This window comes from Anomaloglossus baeobatrachus, chromosome 7, assembly GCF_048569485.1.
Source record: "Anomaloglossus baeobatrachus isolate aAnoBae1 chromosome 7, aAnoBae1.hap1, whole genome shotgun sequence".
NCBI lineage: Eukaryota > Metazoa > Chordata > Amphibia > Anura > Aromobatidae > Anomaloglossus > Anomaloglossus baeobatrachus.
Window position 1 is genome coordinate 185,279,020 of NC_134359.1, and position 18,062 is coordinate 185,297,081.

Consider the following 18,062-nt stretch of genomic DNA (forward strand, 5'->3'; position numbering starts at 1 on the left):
AAGCCCAGTATGTCCAATTAGATCAGCATACAGGGATCATAAAATGATCGCATACCAGGTCCATACAGGCCTGTCACCTCCTATCACCCTGCAGACTGAGAATATACACAGACAAAGAATACACAAAATTGACAAACAAAGGGTCTAGTATGCTACAATAAATTTGTTTGGGAATTTGAATTGAAATCCACATTGATCTGATCTGCTTGACATATTATAAATAGATATGAGTGGACCCATGGAAGTACGGGTTCGCCAGGTTCAATAGAGACCCGAACCTCTGTGCTGTAAAATAGCTTTAAATGGTCATAGTAAGGGCTATACGGCTTAAAAACAAAGCAAAATTGAGTAAATTGCCATTCAAACATGTGGATATGGAATAAATAAAAAGAAAAATGATGTGGGCTTCCGCGTATTTTTGATAACAAGCTTAGGTAAAACAGACAGCTACGGACTGCAACCGTCAACTATTAGCTTTACCCTTGCTAGTTATCAAAAATAGAGGGAATCCCATGCTGTTTTTTTTAATTATTTAAATACAGAGTTAAAAAAATGGCGTGGTCTCCGCCTTATTTTTGATAAACAGCCATTGTAAAGCAGACAGCTGGGGACTGATATTATCAGGCTGGGAAGGGCCGTGGTTGTTTGGCCCCTGCAAGTCTAACAATAGCAGCCAACAGCCACCCGAGAAGTGGCGAATCCTTTGGATGGGCGAATTTTGGCACTTTAACCAGCTGTTCCAAATTGCCCTGGTACAGTGGCAATTGGGGTAATATTTCTGGGGTTGATGTCAGCTGTGAATTTATAGCTGAAATCAAACCCAGGCGTTAATAGTGGATAGACGTCTACCAGTACGTACAGTTAAAGAAGACACAGGGAAAAAAAATATTAAAATTAACACACCCCCACACGCTCTCATTCACCAATTTATTACTTCAAATTAAATCCTGGAAGTTCCGACGCATATCTGGTCTTAAATAAACACTGCACACTCCTTCATTCACCAATTTATGACTTCAAAATAAATCTTGGACGTTCCGACCTAATCCCAAGTGTAATTTCCCAAGATGTCCATTGATTTCAGTGGAGCATCGTTCTGAAAACTTTCTCAGACCGACACTCTGTAGGTCACTGCATGTCAGCAGAGGGCATTTCTCATGAGCGGGAAAAATTCCATACATATCGCTGACTGTTATTTACGGAACGAAGCTCTGGAGGCAACTGCTGGTCAACAGTCTGTACGAAATTTCTCACAAGCGTGTCATGTTAAACTTCCAGTGACCAGAATGAGAGAATGTGTGTTGATAGCACCACATGTAACACACCTGCTCCCCATTCACACCTGAGACCTAGAAACACTAATGAGTTACATGACACTGGGGAGGGAAAATGGGTAATTGAGCACAATTGGCCATTCTCACTGAAGGGTGTACTGACTTTTGTTGCCAGCATTTTTTACATTAATGGCTGTGTGATGAGGTATTTAGAGGGCAGCCCAAATTTATACCATTATAGAAGTTGTAAACCTACAACTTCCCTAACAGGGAGGGTCCCATTAAGAATGCAAAACCAAAAAAGATCCCAGTGATCAATTGTACCAATACAAGAGGTAAAAGGAAGACCACTGGTATAGAGGAGACCAGAGACAAATATATGGTGAAATACACAATAATTTTTAATAATAAAGTGAGTGTGACAAAAGGACAAACGGTACAGGCAAAAGAGTGTTAAAATGCCAGACACAAAGGATGCACAAACCACACCAGCAGTTGGTAAGCCAGCCACAAAACACGTGGATCAGTATATGACAGGCAAAATAGCCAGAAAAAGACAGGGAGAAGCAAATACATCAGAGGGTAGATTCCCTATATGAAGCTCACCCTTTGGAGTAATATCAGAAACCTGTCATATCATAAGGTAGTGGTATATTTACCTTGAGACATATTAGGGCTGTTTGGTAGGCAAGCTGGTGGTGGTGGGCGGGGCCTAATATAGAAGTTGTATTCTGACTGTTTTACATTGTATCAAAGCGTCATTTCTTCAGTGTTATCCTGTAAAAAGATATAATACAATATTTACAAAAATGTGAGGTGTGTACAGCTTTGCTGTATCTCTTCACAATAGCTGCAGATAGTAGTGGGGAGAGGAGGGTGTGTTCTTTTTTTCCTTGCATAACACTGCCTGCTTACGATTGGTCAATCTCATGCAGGGGAAGAAGTACACGCCCCCAGAGACAAATTTATGGTAATGCCCAATTCAACAGTAGAATAAATTATCCCCTAAAGTTTACACACTAATATTTGTACAACAGGGAGGACAAAATAAAAAAATAAAAACTACATTTTATTTAGATCTGTGGCCACTATTCCATGATATGGCCAGTCTAACTTTCTCAAACTGATAAAGTAATGGAAAATCTGTGAACAGATTTCAAAATATAAACTTTTTACATTATTAACTAGATCTCCAATAACTGATTAGGCTAGTGTACTTATTTTAAGAATAAGTGTCAGAATGGCTATATAATTATGAATAAAGGTTTAACCTCAATCTGCAGCCACCTAGCCTGATTGACATGTCATCAGCATTGCTCCTGCCCTTTGATGCTAAAATGTTACCCTGCTCAGTACAAGCTACAGCTCTCAGGCTGGATCGGTGGGGTTTAAATACGCTTGGACTCATCGGCATTTACAGGCTTTAGCTGGACCCAAAAAATGCTAATGTTTAATACCAGAATTGTACAGTCATCCATTGATTTTCAAAGTACAGCATTTACATCAGGTCTATTCATTTTATTTGAAGATGTATGCAGCTTGTATTGTGAAATCTCAAGACAGATCTGCTTTGAGAGACCAGAGTAAAGGGGGCTTTACAAGCAATGATATCGCTAACGATATGTCGTCGGGGTCATGGAATTCATGACGCACATCCGGCGTCGTTAGCGACATTGTTGCGTGTGACACTATGAGCGAGTGTTAACGTTCAAAAATACTTAATCGTTGATCGTTGACACGTTGTAAATTTTCATAAAATCGTTGCTGGTGCTGGATGCAGGTTGTTTGTCGTTCCTGAGGCAGCACACATCGCTACGTGTGACACGACGAACAACAGCGTTCCTGCGTCGTCCGGCAACGAGGTGGGCGTGACTTTCATGCGGCTGCTCTCCGCCCCTCCGCTTCTATTTGACGCCTGCCGTGTGACGTCGCTGTGATGCCACACAAACCGCCCCCTTAGAAAAGAGGCTGTTTGCCGGCCACAGCGATGTCGTTAGGAAGGTAAGTATGTGTGACGGGTACTAGCGATTTTGTACGCCACGGCAGCAATTTAATCGTGACACCAACAAGCGGCCGTTAACGATGGAAAATACTCGCCAAATCGTCCATCGTTGACACGTCGTTCATTTTTAAAAAATCGTTGATTGTTGAGGACGCAGGTTGTTCGTCGTTCCCGAGGCAGCACACATCACTATGTGTGACACCTCGGGAATGACAAACTGCAGCTTACCTGCGGCCGCCGGCTACGAGGAAGGAAGGAGGTGTGCGGGATGTTACGGCCGCTCATCTCCGCCCCTCCGCTTCTATTGGGCGGCCGCTTAGTGATGCCACTGTGATGCCGCACGAACTGCCCTCTTAAAAAGGAGGCGGTTCAGTATATGTGACGGGTACTAGCGATTTTGTACGCCACGGCAGCGATTTAATCGTGACACCAACAAGCGGCCGTTAACGATGGAAAATACTCGCCAAATCGTCCATCGTTGACACGTCGTTCATTTTTAAAAAATCGTTGATTGTTGAGGACGCAGGTTGTTCGTCGTTCCCGAGGCAGCACACATCACTATGTGTGACACCTCGGGAATGACAAACTGCAGCTTACCTGCGTCCGCCGGCAACGAGGAAGGAAGGAGGTGTGCGGGATGTTATGGCCGCTCATCTCCGCCCCTCCGCTTCTATTGGGCGGCCGCTTAGTGATGCCGCTGTGATGCCGCACGAACTGCCCTCTTAAAAAGGAGGCGGTTCGCCGGCCACAGCGACGTCGCAAAGCAGGTAAGTCTGTGTGACGGCTCCTAACGATATTGTGCGCCACGGGCAGCGATTTGCAAATGACGCACAAACGACGGGGGCGGGTACGCTCGCTAGCGATATCGCTAGCGATATCGCTGCGTGTAAAGCCCCCTTTACTCAAGATCCAAAATAATGACGGGTGGCCGTGTTTGCTACGCCACAAATCTTACTTCAGTCCCTGACTGTCTCTGACTGGAGTAAGATTGTGGCAAAGTGTACACAGAGACACACACCACTCGCTATCCACCCCTCATCAAGACTGTTTGAAAATTGCCAGTCTTGATGAATTGGGGCCATGGTTTTGGTTGTGCAGTTATTTTATAATTGCAGCCTTGAGTATTTTTGTATTGTGTAATTATAGGATTGTGTAATTACATTATTGCGTATTATGTAATTATAGTACGCTGCATTTTGTAATTGGTAATTATAGTATTGTGTATTGTGTAATTACAGTAATTATGTAATGATTACTAAGTATTATGTAATGAAATATTGTACTTCTAACTGTATTTCTTCATTTTTGTAGAACAATTATTAGATATAACTTTACAATCTTTATCTTTGTAACAGAACTTTATTTGGTGCTCTCAATCTTCACTTGGGTGGTGCTCCAGAGGGCCCTGCTGGCACAGGGAAAACAGAAACTACCAAAGATTTGGCAAAAGCAGTGGCTAAACAATGTGTTGTTTTCAATTGTTCTGATGGATTGGACTATCTTGCATTAGGAAAGTTTTTTAAGGTATCATATATCTATTTCTAGGTTCCAATGTACTATAATGTGCCCACCATCATTGACCGAATATATATTATAGCATATGCCATAGACTCATGTCAATACCGAACAGATCCTTACTGAAATGTGCCAAATATAGATCTCATAATTGACTTATTCCAAATATCCTGTCGAGTTTAAGCCTTGATTATTTCTGTTTATTCTTGTTTCATCTGAGGTGAAATGCAAGAGGGAAAAAATAACACAGCAAAACAGGTTTAGAAGACCTTGTAAATGTTTAAATTGATGTGTTGTCTTACTATTCTAAAAAAAATTTCTACAGTTACAGATCCAAACTATAAGGGGTACTTTGCACACAACGACATCGCAAGCCGATGTTTGCGATGCCGAGCGCGATAGTACCCGCCCCCTTCGCAGCAGCGATATCTTGTGATCGCTGCCGTAGCGAACATTATCGCTATGGCAGCTTCACATGCACTCACCTGCCCTGCGACGTTGCTCTGGCTGGCGACCCACCTCCTTCCTAAGGGGGCGGGTCGTGCGGCGTCACAGCGATGTCATACGGCAGGCGGCCAATAGAAAAAACATCCCGCCCACCTCCGTCCTTCCGCATAGCCAGCGTGAGCCGTGGTGATGCAGGTAAGCTGATGTTCCTCGCTCCTGCGGCTTCTCACACAGCGATGTGTGCTGCCGTAGGGGAATGAGGAACAACATCGTACTGTCGCTGCCGCGCAATTATGAAAATGGGACACTACACCGATGATACGATTACGACGCTTTTGCGCTTGTTAATCATATCAAAAACGCTTTACACACTACGATATCGACAGCGACGCCGGATGTGCGTCACTTTCGATTTGACCCCACCGACATTGCAGCTGCGATGTCGTAGTGTTCAAAGTACCCCTAAGACTGTGATACTGCTGGGTTGAGAAAATATAAATGAGTATACTCCATTGGAAAAGTAAAATTTTAATCGATATCTCACTGAACACAAGAATAAGTTACAATATTTTGATCATAGAGTATTTTTAACCTATAACATGAAAGTAAAGTTAATAATTAGTGATGGGTGGGTTCGCAGATAACTTGGACTGGCAGACCTAACTGGATTAAAAAAAAATCCGGTTCCGGACCGGAACTGATCCCAGGTATCTGGCCGGACGCAGGTCCATATATAAAGGGTGCTTTACATGCTGCGACATCGCTACTGATATATCGTCGGGGTCACGTCGTTAGTGACGCACATGCAGCGCCGGTAGCGACATCGCAGCGCGTGACACCAAGGAGTGCCGATCAACGATAGCAAAATCGTTCAAAAACGGTGATCATTGACACGTCGCTCCTTTCCCTAATATCGCTGCTGCCACAGGTACGATGTTGTTCGTCGTTCCTGCGGCATCACACATCGCTATGTGTGACACCGTAGGAACGACGAACATCTCCTTACCTGTGTCCACCGGCAATGCGGAAGGAAAGCGGTGGGCGGGATGTTATGTCCCGCTCATCTCCGCCCCTCCGCTTCTATCGGCCGGCCGCTTAGTGACGCAGCAGTGACGTCGCTATGACGCCGAACACACCTTTCCCTTGAGGGAGGGATTGTTCAGCGGTCACAGCGACGTCGGTGACAAGGTATGTGCGTGTGACGCTGCCGTAGCGATAATGTTCGCTATGGCAGCGAGCACCAAATGACGCACGAACGACGGGGGCGGGTGCTATCACGCTGGACATTGCTAGCAATCGCTAGCGATGTCACAGCGTGTAAAGCACCCTTAAGTCTATAGGGACCATAATCCAGTGAATAAAAACGGTGGTAGAAGGGATAGGGGCAAAAGAGCAAGTGCTTCATACTTAAAGAGGCTCCAGCGTGGCTGTAACTGCTTCCTAGACGCTCATTCACTACTGGGGCCGCTCATTACCTTCATTGCATATGCACTGCTTTCCCCACCCATCGGTATCTGTAATTGGTTGCAGAAAGGCACACCCCCACCCTGAGTGGCAGCATGTCAGCTGACTGTTTCCACTCACAGATGCTATGTGCATCTAGCCTGGTATAAAAATAATTAAAAAAAAACTGGCTTAGGTTCCCCCCACATTATTATACCCAGCATCGATAAAGCATACGGCTGAAGGCTGCAGACCCCAGTCGTGTGCTTATCTTGGCTGTGTATCAAAGTAATAGGAACCGCATGCGGCTTTTTAAAAAATTATTTAGATTAATAATTTAAAAAAATGGCTTGCAGTCCCCCCAATTTTAATACTCAGCCATGATAAAACCTAACAGCTGGGGGATGGTATTCTCATGCTGGGGGGACCCATGGTTATTTGGCCCCTCAGCCTATAAATAGCAGCCTGCAACCACCCAGAATTGTCGCATCCATTAGATGTGACAATCCCAGAACTTTCCTGGCTCTTCTTGATTGCCCTGGTACGGTGGTGTTACGTCACTGCCGGAGTCTGCTCCAGCGACTTCTGCTCCGATCGCCAGGCGACGCCATGTTCCTGCTGTGGATGGTGCTGGTGATGGGAGAGGAGTCGATGCCAGCGGCACCGGTGGGCGCAGGCTCCGATCATCCACTGGGCTGGGTTATCTTGGGATCTGCAGTACTGCTGGCTGACTGTGGGTGGCATGTGTCTTCCAGCTGAAGTTGCCAGCGTTCAGCTACAACCAATGGGAAGACACCACACCCTTCTTATTCCCCCTCCTGTCACATGACCACTGCCAGAGATAGTTCTGTACTCCTGGCTCATGTGCTGTTTGTTTTTTGATTCCTGTGATTTCTGCGTGTTTCTTGACTACTGTCATGCTCCCGATGCCTTAGCACCGCTCCTTACCCGCTGATCTGGTCGCACCATCCCGGCACCGCTCCGTACCCACTGATCCGGCCTCACCGTCATTGCACTGCTCCTTAACCACTGATCCAGTCCACGTGTCCACCGGTCATGGCTGCTGCTCCCGCTCGTGCTCTCCTGTGTCCTGCTCCTGGTCTTATGAGTCTGACTCTGAGTCTTAGCCACATGGTTCTGTATAGGACCAGGCCGCGCCCACTCTCCTGGTCTTATAGGCCCAGCACACCTGCAGCAGGAAATGACATGAGGCTGTGCTGGGTATTTAAGACTGGCCTTTCCATGTGGGCGGCGCCTGATCAACGTGTCTTGAAGCTTAGTCTTATGAGCTAGGTGCTCAGGTCCTCTTGTGCCGTGTCCCATTACCTGGACTACTGTTTGTCTTTGCTACCTGGCACCTGTACCAGTGACTTTAGTCTTCCCGTCCCCTGTGGGACGCGGCTCCCGTCCCGGCTACGCCAGTGCTCCGTCTGCCGTGTACCCTGCCCCCCGGTGGGGTGCTCGGTCCAGAGGATCCACCTCCTGGGTCTACCAGTCCTCCCAGTCCTGACAGATTGATCAGGCCATGGATTCCGCCGGAGCACAAGCGTCTGAGCTGGCTGAACTACGCCAGGAACTGGTGCAACAGCGTGACACTTTACACCGCATATTGAAGTTCCTGACGTCTGTGGACCACCGGTTGTACACGTTACAGACCGCCGCCTCGTCTCCGTCGACGCAGCAGACAGCGTCTAAGTCCGAACCTGTTGTCCCCTTGGCTTCGCAACTCCGCCTCGCTGCTCCGCCTTGCTATGCGGGGGATCCCAAGACCTGCAGAGGCTTTTTGAACCAATGCTCCCTGCATTTCAAGTTGCTTCCCCATTTGTTTGTTTCAGACCAAGCTAAGGTGGCCTTTCTAATGTCCCATCTGGAAGACGAAGCATTGGCCTGGATGAATCCTTTGTGGGAGAATGAGGACCCAGTGACCACCGACCTTCTGGAATTCCTGCAGGCCTTCCGTGATACCTTTGATGAACTGGGACGCACCACCGTGGTTACGTCCTCGCTCCTCCGGCTACGCCAAGGAACCCTGACGGTGGGCCAGTACGCCATCCAGTTCCGCACGCTTGCCTCCGAGCTAGGCTGGAACAATGAGGCATTGACTGCCGCCTTCTGGGAGGGGCTCTCCGGTCGCATCAAGGACGAATTAGCCGGTCGTGATGTTCCCCGTACATTGGACGCTTTGATATCCCTAGCCACCCGGATTGATCTCCGTTTTCAGGAACGGACCAAGGAGGTATCCCGGGAGAAGCGACCAGTCCGTCACGCCTTTGTCCTGCAGAGGTCTACCGTTCCCCCGCTATTGCCTTCCTGTGATTCAACTCCCGAACCTATGCAAATCGACCGACTGAGCCAAGCTGAACAACGCCGAGCAGAGCGACTCGCCCAGGGCCTGTGTTTCTATTGTGGAAGCGGTTCACATCTGCTCCGCTCATGCCCTGAGAGACCAGGAAGACCCCGAGTCCAAGGGATGGTGGGAACCGCCACCCTTGGTACCGGAATCCCCTCAGTCCCGGTTACTCAGACTGTCCAAGTTACGACTGAGAGGGTCCGGTTCACGGCAGAGGCTCACATCGATTCGGGGGCAGCGGGTAATTTCATTCACCAATCTACAGTGTCCCGATACCAGATACCTGTGACCCCGCTTGCCAAACCCCTCTGGTTCGCCTCCGTGGACGGAAAACCGTTATACGAACCCGTCATATATACAACCGAACCCGTGAGACCCTGTGTTGGTGCTCTGCACACGGAGACTGTTACTTTGTATGTCATCCCGAGAATGGCTCCCGCGCTTCTGCTGGGTCTGCCCTGGCTACAACTCCATGACCCTGACATCAGATGGCGTTCTGGCGCAATCACTCGTTGGAGTCCGTTGTTCCAGGATACCTGTCTACAGCCTGTTCCTCAGCCCCTGGCACCTGGGCCTGTCATGTCACAACAGGAGGAAGAAGTGACGACGCAGTCCAGGGTCGTACCACAACTCCTGTCTCTTGTACCTGTGGTGCCACCGGAACCAGAAGAGGAGACGACGCAGTCCAGCGTCGTACCACAACTCCTGTCGCCTGAGTCCTTGGTGCCACCGGGCCCTGATGAAGAAACGACGCAGTCTAGCGTCGCTCCACCGTCCCTGGCTATTGAGACTTCGATGTCCCCGGCTACTGAGGATGAGACAATGTCCTGTACCCGGTCCGAAACGCCCGATCCGGTCGTCCACGACCCCGGTCCTACTTCTGTCTGTCCTCCGCTTCCCGTTGCCCCCGTTGCCACTACTGGTAGATCGTCGGCTAAGCGTCGTGCGGCCAAGAAGGCGGCACGGGGTCAGCGGTCCTTCCCCGCCTTTGCCTTGGTTCCTGGTCCGGTGACTCGATCCGGGGTGCCCCTGGGGTACTGTGCACGGAGGGGGGGGGCATAGAGGGGGGGTACTGTCACGCTCCCGATGCCTCAGCACCGCTCCTTACCCGCTGATCTGGTCGCACCATCCCGGCACCGCTCCGTACCCACTGATCCGGCCTCACCGTCATTGCACTTCTCCTTAACCACTGATCCAGTCCACGTGTCCACCGGTCATGGCTGCCGCTCCCGCTCGTGCTCTCCTGTGTGCTGCTCCTGGTCTTATGAGTCTGACTCTGAGTCTTAGCCACATGGTTCTGTATAGGACCAGGCCGTGCCCACTCTCCTGGTCTTATAGGCCCAGCACACCTGCAGCAGGAAATGACATGAGGCTGTGCTGGGTATATGAGACTGGCCTTTCCATGTGGGCGGCGCCTGATCAACGTGTCTTGAAGCTTAGTCTTATCAGCTAGGTGCTCAGGTCCTCTTGTGCCGTGTCCCATTACCTGGACTACTGTTTGTCTTTGCTACCTGGCACCTGTACCAGTGACTTTGGTCTTCCCGTCCCCTGTGGGACGCGGCTCCCGTCCCGGCTACGCCAGTGCTCCGGCTGCCGTGTATCCTGCCTCCCGGTGGGGTGCTCGGTCCAGAGGATCCACCTCTTGGGTCTACCAGTCCTCCCGGTCCTGACAACTACCCTTCTGCCTGCTGTTTTTGTACCTCGCTGCCCGACCCGGATCTGACCACTGCTACATTTTTTGTTTACGTCCTTGCCTGCCAATTCTGTCCCTGTTCTGCTATTCCTAGTTTGACCCTGCCTGACGACTACTCTCTCAGACTGCAGCCTTCCACAGGTAGAAATCTCCAGTACCCTGTGTAATTCCAAATCCCTGTATAGGGGTTAAAGGGTTTCAGGGTTCTGGGGGTCCTGCTTTGTGAGGGGCTTCCCCCTAGTCTGTCCATTACAGCCTGTCTGAGTCTCTTGATCCAGGCAGTCGTTACATTATCTCTGGCCTTCTAACAAGTAGAGAAAAAAAAAAAATAGATTCTCTCCATGCTGTGCTAAATCAGGTGCACACCCTTTCTGGCCTTGTACATGGACTTACCCAGCAAGTACAGGATCTCAGGTCTGCTCAGGTCCAAGCCCCTGCAGCACCTACCTCATCGTTTCCAGAGTCCCGTCGACTGCAAGGTGTCACGCTTCCCAGGCCCAATGGGGAGATAAGGTATGCACATAGTAATGTTTTTTTAGGTTTTTGCACCCAGTTCAGACTTAGAATGGTGTTCCAAACGTTATTCCTTATTTGCTTCCCAGGCCCAGACCCCGTCCTCCACTCACCGCTCTGGTCCCCGTTCCTTCAGCCCGCGGTTGCTCAGCCCGCTCTGCCTCCTCTGCACCTTCCAGGCTCCCTGCTCCCCGCTCCCGGCGTACATCTGCAACCCCGGACACTCACACGGGCTCCCCTAAATCCTCTGCACCGCTTCCTGCGCTGGTCTCCGGCACTCGGGCATCGCGCATGCGCATTAGGGGGCTCCCCTGCATCCTCTGCACCGCTTCCTGCGCTGGTCTCCGGCACTCGGGCATCGCGCATGCGCATTAGGGCGCGCGCGCGGTCATTGACCTCCTCTTAAAGGGCCAGCGTCTGGAAACAGGATATCGCTTAAATCAGGTGTAGGATATATAGGGGTCTTCCTGCCGTGGGGGCGTTGCCTGTTCATCGAGTTTCAGTAGCTAGAAGTCCAGGTCCTCTTGTGCTGTACAGACATTAACCCTGTCTTCTTTCTAGTACCCGTCCTGCCTCCGTGATCGGGTCCTGCATCCGGGATTACCAAAAGGTCCTCCTGTGACCACCGGCGGAGAACATCCTTATCGATACACCTCCCGGTCTCTTTCTCGGTTCCCGGTCCCATCCGGCTATCGATACCGTCACACCAGCTTCACCTGGATCCTGTCCACGGTCCATTCCTGGCACCAGTACCACCCTCAAGTCATCTCCGTTTGAAACCCCGTGGCTCCTGGGACTCCGTTCTACTCGTCTCCTGAAGGACATTGACTTTACCCGTTAGTACTCCGGCTACCGTGTACCTAGGCCTTCTGGTGGGGTGACTGGACAGTCCCTGTATAGGGGTTAGCTCCGGGTTACCTCACTGGGGGAGTCCCGTACACGGCCCAGAGGATCCACTACCACCTGGACCTAACACAAGGGAACAGATCATGTGGTGGAGCCGATAATGGACAGCCTGGATCTCTGAGGCAATCGTTTCCAAAGGAACAGCCGCGTCTGAGTGAGCTCCAGGATACTCAGTCAGGCGCCCAGGTACTTCCTGCAGACCCTATGAGGTTAATGGTACCTGTTTCATTGTCTCACCAGGGAAAATCTGTACGGCTGCATGCCTTTGTTGATTGTGGATCTGCAGCTAATTTCATAGACACTATTGTAGCAAAAGAGCTGGGTTTGCCTTTGCTAAGATTGAATGCTCCCATTAAAATCTCTGCTATTGATAGTACACCTCTCACACAGGGTGTGGTTACTTTTGTAACTCCAGAGATCTCCATGCTTGTGGGGGTTCTGCATGTAGAATCTGTGTCATTTTTTGTTCTTGAGAATCTGATGTCAGCAGTCGTATTGGGCATACCATGGCTGCGCAAACATAATCCAGTCATAGACTGGCACGAGGGTGAGATTGTGCGCTGGAGCCCTGAGTGTCAGGAGACGTGTATGTCTTTATCTGTTAACCAGACCAGAGCTGAACCTATCTTCATACCTCATGCATTCAGGGATTTTGCTGATGTCTTTTCTATATCTGAATCTGAAAAATTACCTCCGCACAGAGATTATGACTGTCCCATAGATTTGGTCCCCAATTCCCGACTCCCCAAGGGTAAAATGTATAATCTTTCTGGTCCGGAGCGTCAGGCCATGAAAGATTATATAGCAGACAGTCTGCAGAGAGGGTTTATCAGACCATCCAGGTCACCAGTCGGCGCTGGATTCTTTTTCGTTGATAAGAAAGATGGTGGCCTCAGACCTTTTATTGACTACCGTGAGCTTAATGCTATTACTGTAAAGAATCAGTACCCCCTGCCACTCATTCCCGATCTGTTTAACCAGCTCATAGGAGCCCGGTGGTTCACAAAGCTGGATCTCAGGGGAGCATATAACCTAATCTGCATCAGAGAAGGAGATGAGTGGAAAACCGCATTTAACACTCCAGAGGGACATTATGAGTACATGGTAATGCCTTTTGGATTAAGTAATGCGCCGGCTGTGTTTCAGAATTTCGTTAATGACATTTTCAGAGATATTTGTGGTCAATATGTGGTGGTTTATCTGGATGACATCCTGATTTATTCTCCTGATGCTACGTCACATGTCCAACATGTCCGCACTGTACTCCAGCGACTCAGGGAGAACTCCCTATTTGCTAAATATGAGAAATGTGTTTTTTTTTTTAGGCAGAGGTTAATTTCCTGGGTTATATATTGTCTGCAGAAGGCTTCTGCATGGATCCCTCTAAGCTTCAACCGATTAAGGATTGGGTGCAACCCAAGCCTTTGAAAGCCTTGCAGCGTTTCCTAGGGTTTGCTAATTATTACCGCAAATTCATTAGAGATTTTTCCAAAATTGCCAAACCCCTCACCGATTTGACTAAAAAGGGGGCTGATGTGGTTAATTGGAAGCCAGAGGCAATCCATGCCTTCTCAAAATTAAAAGAATGTTTCTCCTCAGACCCGATTCTTGTTCAGCCTGACCTTATGCGTCCGTTTATTGTGGAAGTCGATGCATCCGAGGTTGGAGTGGGAGCGGTGCTATCACAAGGTACTCCGTCTCTCACTCAGCTTCGTCCTTGTGCCTTCTTTTCCCGCAAGTTTTCTCCCACAGAGAGAAATTATGACATTGGTAATCGTGAGCTGTTGGCAATTAAATGGGCCTTCGAGGAATGGCGCCACTTCCTCGAAGGTGCCAAACATAAGGTCACAGTCATCACAGACCATAAGAACCTCACTTATCTGGAATCTGCTAAGAGACTCAATCCTAGGCAGGCTAGGTGGGCATTGTTCTTCTCTAGATTTGATTTTGTGGTAACATTCCGGCCCGGTTCCAAGAACACAAAAGCTGATGCACTTTCCCGTAGCTTCTGTCCCTCTCAGTCTGAAAACTCTGAACCAGTGCATATTTTAGCTAAAGGCATTATTATGTCATCTGTTTCCATAGATTTGATAGAAGAGGTCCATAATACCCAAGACCAAGCGCCTGAAACCACTCCTGTCCATAAACTGTTTGTTGCCCCCTCACTTCGCCTATGGGTACTCCAGGAATCCCACAATTCTGTGCTGGCAGGTCACCCTGGTATCGGCAATACCCTCCGATTAGTAACCAGGAATTTTTGGTGGCCAACCGTAGCGAAAGATTGTAAGGAATATGTACTGGTTTGTGAAACTTGTGCTCGAGCCAAGGCACCCCGTAACCGCCCTGCCGGATTTCTCCAGTCCCTACCTACTCCAGTAAACCCTTGGACGCATCTCTCCATGGACTTCGTCACTGACCTTCCACCCTCAGAAGGGAAGACCTGTATCTGGGTAGTAGTGGATAGATTCAGCAAACAGTGTCATTTTGTTCCTCTGTCCGGATTACCAATTCTGAAACTCTTAGCAAGTTGTTTATTAGGCATATTGTGCGGTTACACGGGGTTCCGGAAAATATTGTTTCTGACCGAGGAACACAGTTCGTCTCGAAATTCTGGAGGGCGTTTTGTAAAAAGATCAATATAGAGCTATCTTTTTCATCTGCCTACCACCCAGAGACCAATGGTCAGACCGAATGTTCCAATCAAACCCTTGAACAATATCTCCAGTGTTGTGTGTGACCGTCAGTCTGACTGGGTGGAATATCTGCCGCTAGCTGAGTTCGCCATCAATAATCAGTATCAGGAATCCATCAAGACTACCCCCTTTTTTTGCAATTTAGGGTTGCATCCACGTTTTGGTTCTTTTTCTTCCGCTGTGGTGGATACTCCTGAGGCTGAATCAACTGTGGACAAATTGAAGGCTATCTGGTCTGAGGTGAAAGAGAACCTGAAGAAGGCAAAGGTTGGTCAATCCTCCTCTGCTAACAAGAGACGTTCCAAGGGCCCTAGCCTTGGAGTTGGGGACAAGGTATGGCTATCTACACAGAATATTAAACTCAAGGTCCCTTCTGCTAAGCTGGGTCCGAGATTTATTGGACCTTACGAGATAATCGAGGTAATTAATCCCACAGCTTTCTGCCTGCAACTCCCCCCGTCCTTTAAGATATCGAATGTGTTCCATAAGTTCCTCCTCAAGTTATATCGTGTCCCCGTTCACCCAGTCAGTGCCCCCCCTCCTCCTGTTTTGGTTGAAGGTAACTTGGAGTATGAGGTACAGAGAATACTTGATTCCCGTATTGTCAGAGGGGCGGTGCACTATTTGGTGCATTGGAGGGGTTACGGCCCTGAGGAGAGGTCATGGGTCCCTGCAAGCGATATTCATGCTAAGGGTCTGGTCCGGCGGTTTCACCTCCAATTTCCTGGGAAGCCGGGTGGGGTACTGTTAGGAGGGGGGGGGGGACTGTTACGTCACCGCCGGCATCTGCTCCAGCGACTTCTGCTCCGATCGCCAGGCGACGCCGTGTTCCTGCCGTGGATGGTGCTGATGATGGGAGAGGAGTCAATGCCAGCGGCACCGGTGGGCGCAGGCTCCGATCATCCACTGGGCTGGGTTATCTTGGGATCTGCAGTACTGCTGGCTGACTGTGGGTGGCATGTGTCTTCCAGCTGAAGTTGCCAGCGTTCAGCTACAGCCAATGGGAAGACACCACACCCTTCTTATTCCCCCTCCTGTCACATGACCACTGCCAGAGATAGTTCTGTACTCCTGGCTCATGTGCTGTTTGTATTTTGATTCCTGTGATTTCTGCGTGTTTCCTGACTACCCTTCTGCCTGCTGTTTTTGTACCTCGCTGCCCGACCCAGATCTGACCACTGCTACATTTTCTGTTTACGTCCTTGCCTGCCAATTCTGTCCCTGTTCTGCTATTCCTGGTTTGACCCTGCCTGACGACTACTCTCTCAGACTGCAGCCTTCCACAGGTAGAAATCTCCAGTACCCTGTGTAATTCCAAATCCCTGTATAGGGGTTAAAGGGTTTCAGGGTTCTGGGGGTCCTGCTTGGTGAGGGGCTTCCCCCTAGTCTGTCCATTACAGCCTGTCTGAGTCTGTTGATCCAGGCAGGCATTACAGGTGGCAGTCAGGGTAATAATGGGTTAATTGCAGCTCATAGTGGCCACTAAGCCCTAGATTAGTAATAGGAGGCATCTATGAGACCCCCATTACTAATCTGTAAGTAAAAACACACAAACGCCGAAAAAATCCTTTATTTGAAATATAATACAAAAAAACCTCTTTTCACCACTTTATTAACCCCAAAAACACCCCTGCAGGTCTGACATAATTAACACGAGGTCCCACAACAATTCCAATTCTGATGCATTTGAGGTCAGAGCATGCGATCATGGAACATGACCGTCCTCTGCAGACTGCAGGCAGAGACTGAGCCTCAGCGATCAGCAGTGACGTCACTCAAGTGATTTGCGGTCACAGCTGGAGGTTCCCACGGTCCTCCACCAGTGACCGCAGCAAACCTGGCTTCAGAGTACCTCATTAACTTCAGTGACCCCACCTGAGGTAAGGTCACTGACTTTACTGAGGTCAGGTTAGCTGCAACCACAGGTGTAGAGTGACGTCATCACTGATCGCTGAGGCTCAGTCTCTGCCCGAAGTCTACAGTGGGCGGTCATGTTCCATGATCGCGCATTCTGACTTCAGATAAAGTAGAGCTGGAATTGTTGTGAGACCTCGTGTGGATTAAGTCAGACCTGCAGGGGTGTTTTGGGTTTGAATAAAGTGGTGAAAGAGGGTCTCTTTTTTTGTATTGTATTTGAAATAAAGGATTTTTTCAGTGTTTGTGTTTATTTACTTTCACTTATAAATTAGAAATTGGAGGGTCTCATAGATCCTGCCCATTACTAATATAGGGCTTAGTGGCAGCTGTGAGCTGCGGTTAACCCCTTATTATCCCGATTGCTACCACACCAGGGCAAATGGGAAGAGCCGGGTAAAGTGCTGTGACAATTCTGAGAGGCTGCAGCTATCTTTAGGCCGGGGGGTCCAATAACGATGAGTCTCCCTAGCCTTAGAATACCAGCCCCCAGCTGTCGGCTTTATCATGGATCGGTATCAAAGCTAGGGGGGACCGCACATTGTTTTTTAAATTATTTATTTAAATAATTAAAAAAAAAAGCTGCATTCGGTTTCTCTTGTTTTGATACACAGCCAAGATAAGCGTATGCCTGGGGGCTGCAGCTTGTAGTCGTATGCTTTATCTGTGCTAGGTATTGTAATATGGGGGACCCTATGTCAATTGTTTTTTTTTATTTATTTTTACTGGACAATATATACTGTAGCATCCCATGGGGCCTTAGGGTACTCGTCACCGGGCCAGTGGTTCCTTGGGGTAGCTGTGACTGGCCTGACCCCGTCAGCTACATAAAAAACAAACAAGTATCCAGTACAGATGGGGATGAAAGGATGGTCACGGGCCCCTGGGAAGTGTGTCACCGGTTGCAGCAGTGACTAGGGTCTCGGCCTCCTCCGCCTCCACCCTTCCTGTGACTAGTCCTTTCCCAGGGGCAGTACTGGATGGGGAATGGGGGTGCTTCGCAGCGGCACCCGTGGTATGTGGCCAGGAGTTAGCCGCCGCTGCACAGTCTCTTCGGGGTAGGTGTTAGGTGCAGCCGGGATGGTATCGCTCCCCACGGGCGGAGCGGGGACCCCCGGGAGGTTGGTGAGAACCTGGGTGCTGGTCCTCGCCATCAGAGACTCCAGTCGCTCCCAGGCAGGTCAGAGGCTGGATCCAGTTTGGTAATCTGTGGCCTTTCTCCTCCATTCACAACTCTGTACTCTCCCCCGGTCCTGGCCCATACGGCCAGCAGCCTGGGCCTCTCGTGGGTCGGACCTCTGTCCCATCTCCC

At 49.3% G+C, this 18,062-nt stretch overlaps 1 protein-coding gene across 1 annotated transcript in view; it reads left to right on the forward strand.

The window, feature by feature from the left end:
* DNAH7 (dynein axonemal heavy chain 7) overlaps window positions 1-18,062 on the forward strand; it is an 880,767-nt gene that overhangs the window by 297,891 nt on the left and 564,814 nt on the right. Inside the window, exon 24 of the mRNA XM_075317837.1 lies at window positions 4,632-4,800. Coding sequence (XP_075173952.1) covers window positions 4,632-4,800 — 169 coding nt within the window. The remainder of the gene's footprint in view (window positions 1-4,631; window positions 4,801-18,062) is intronic.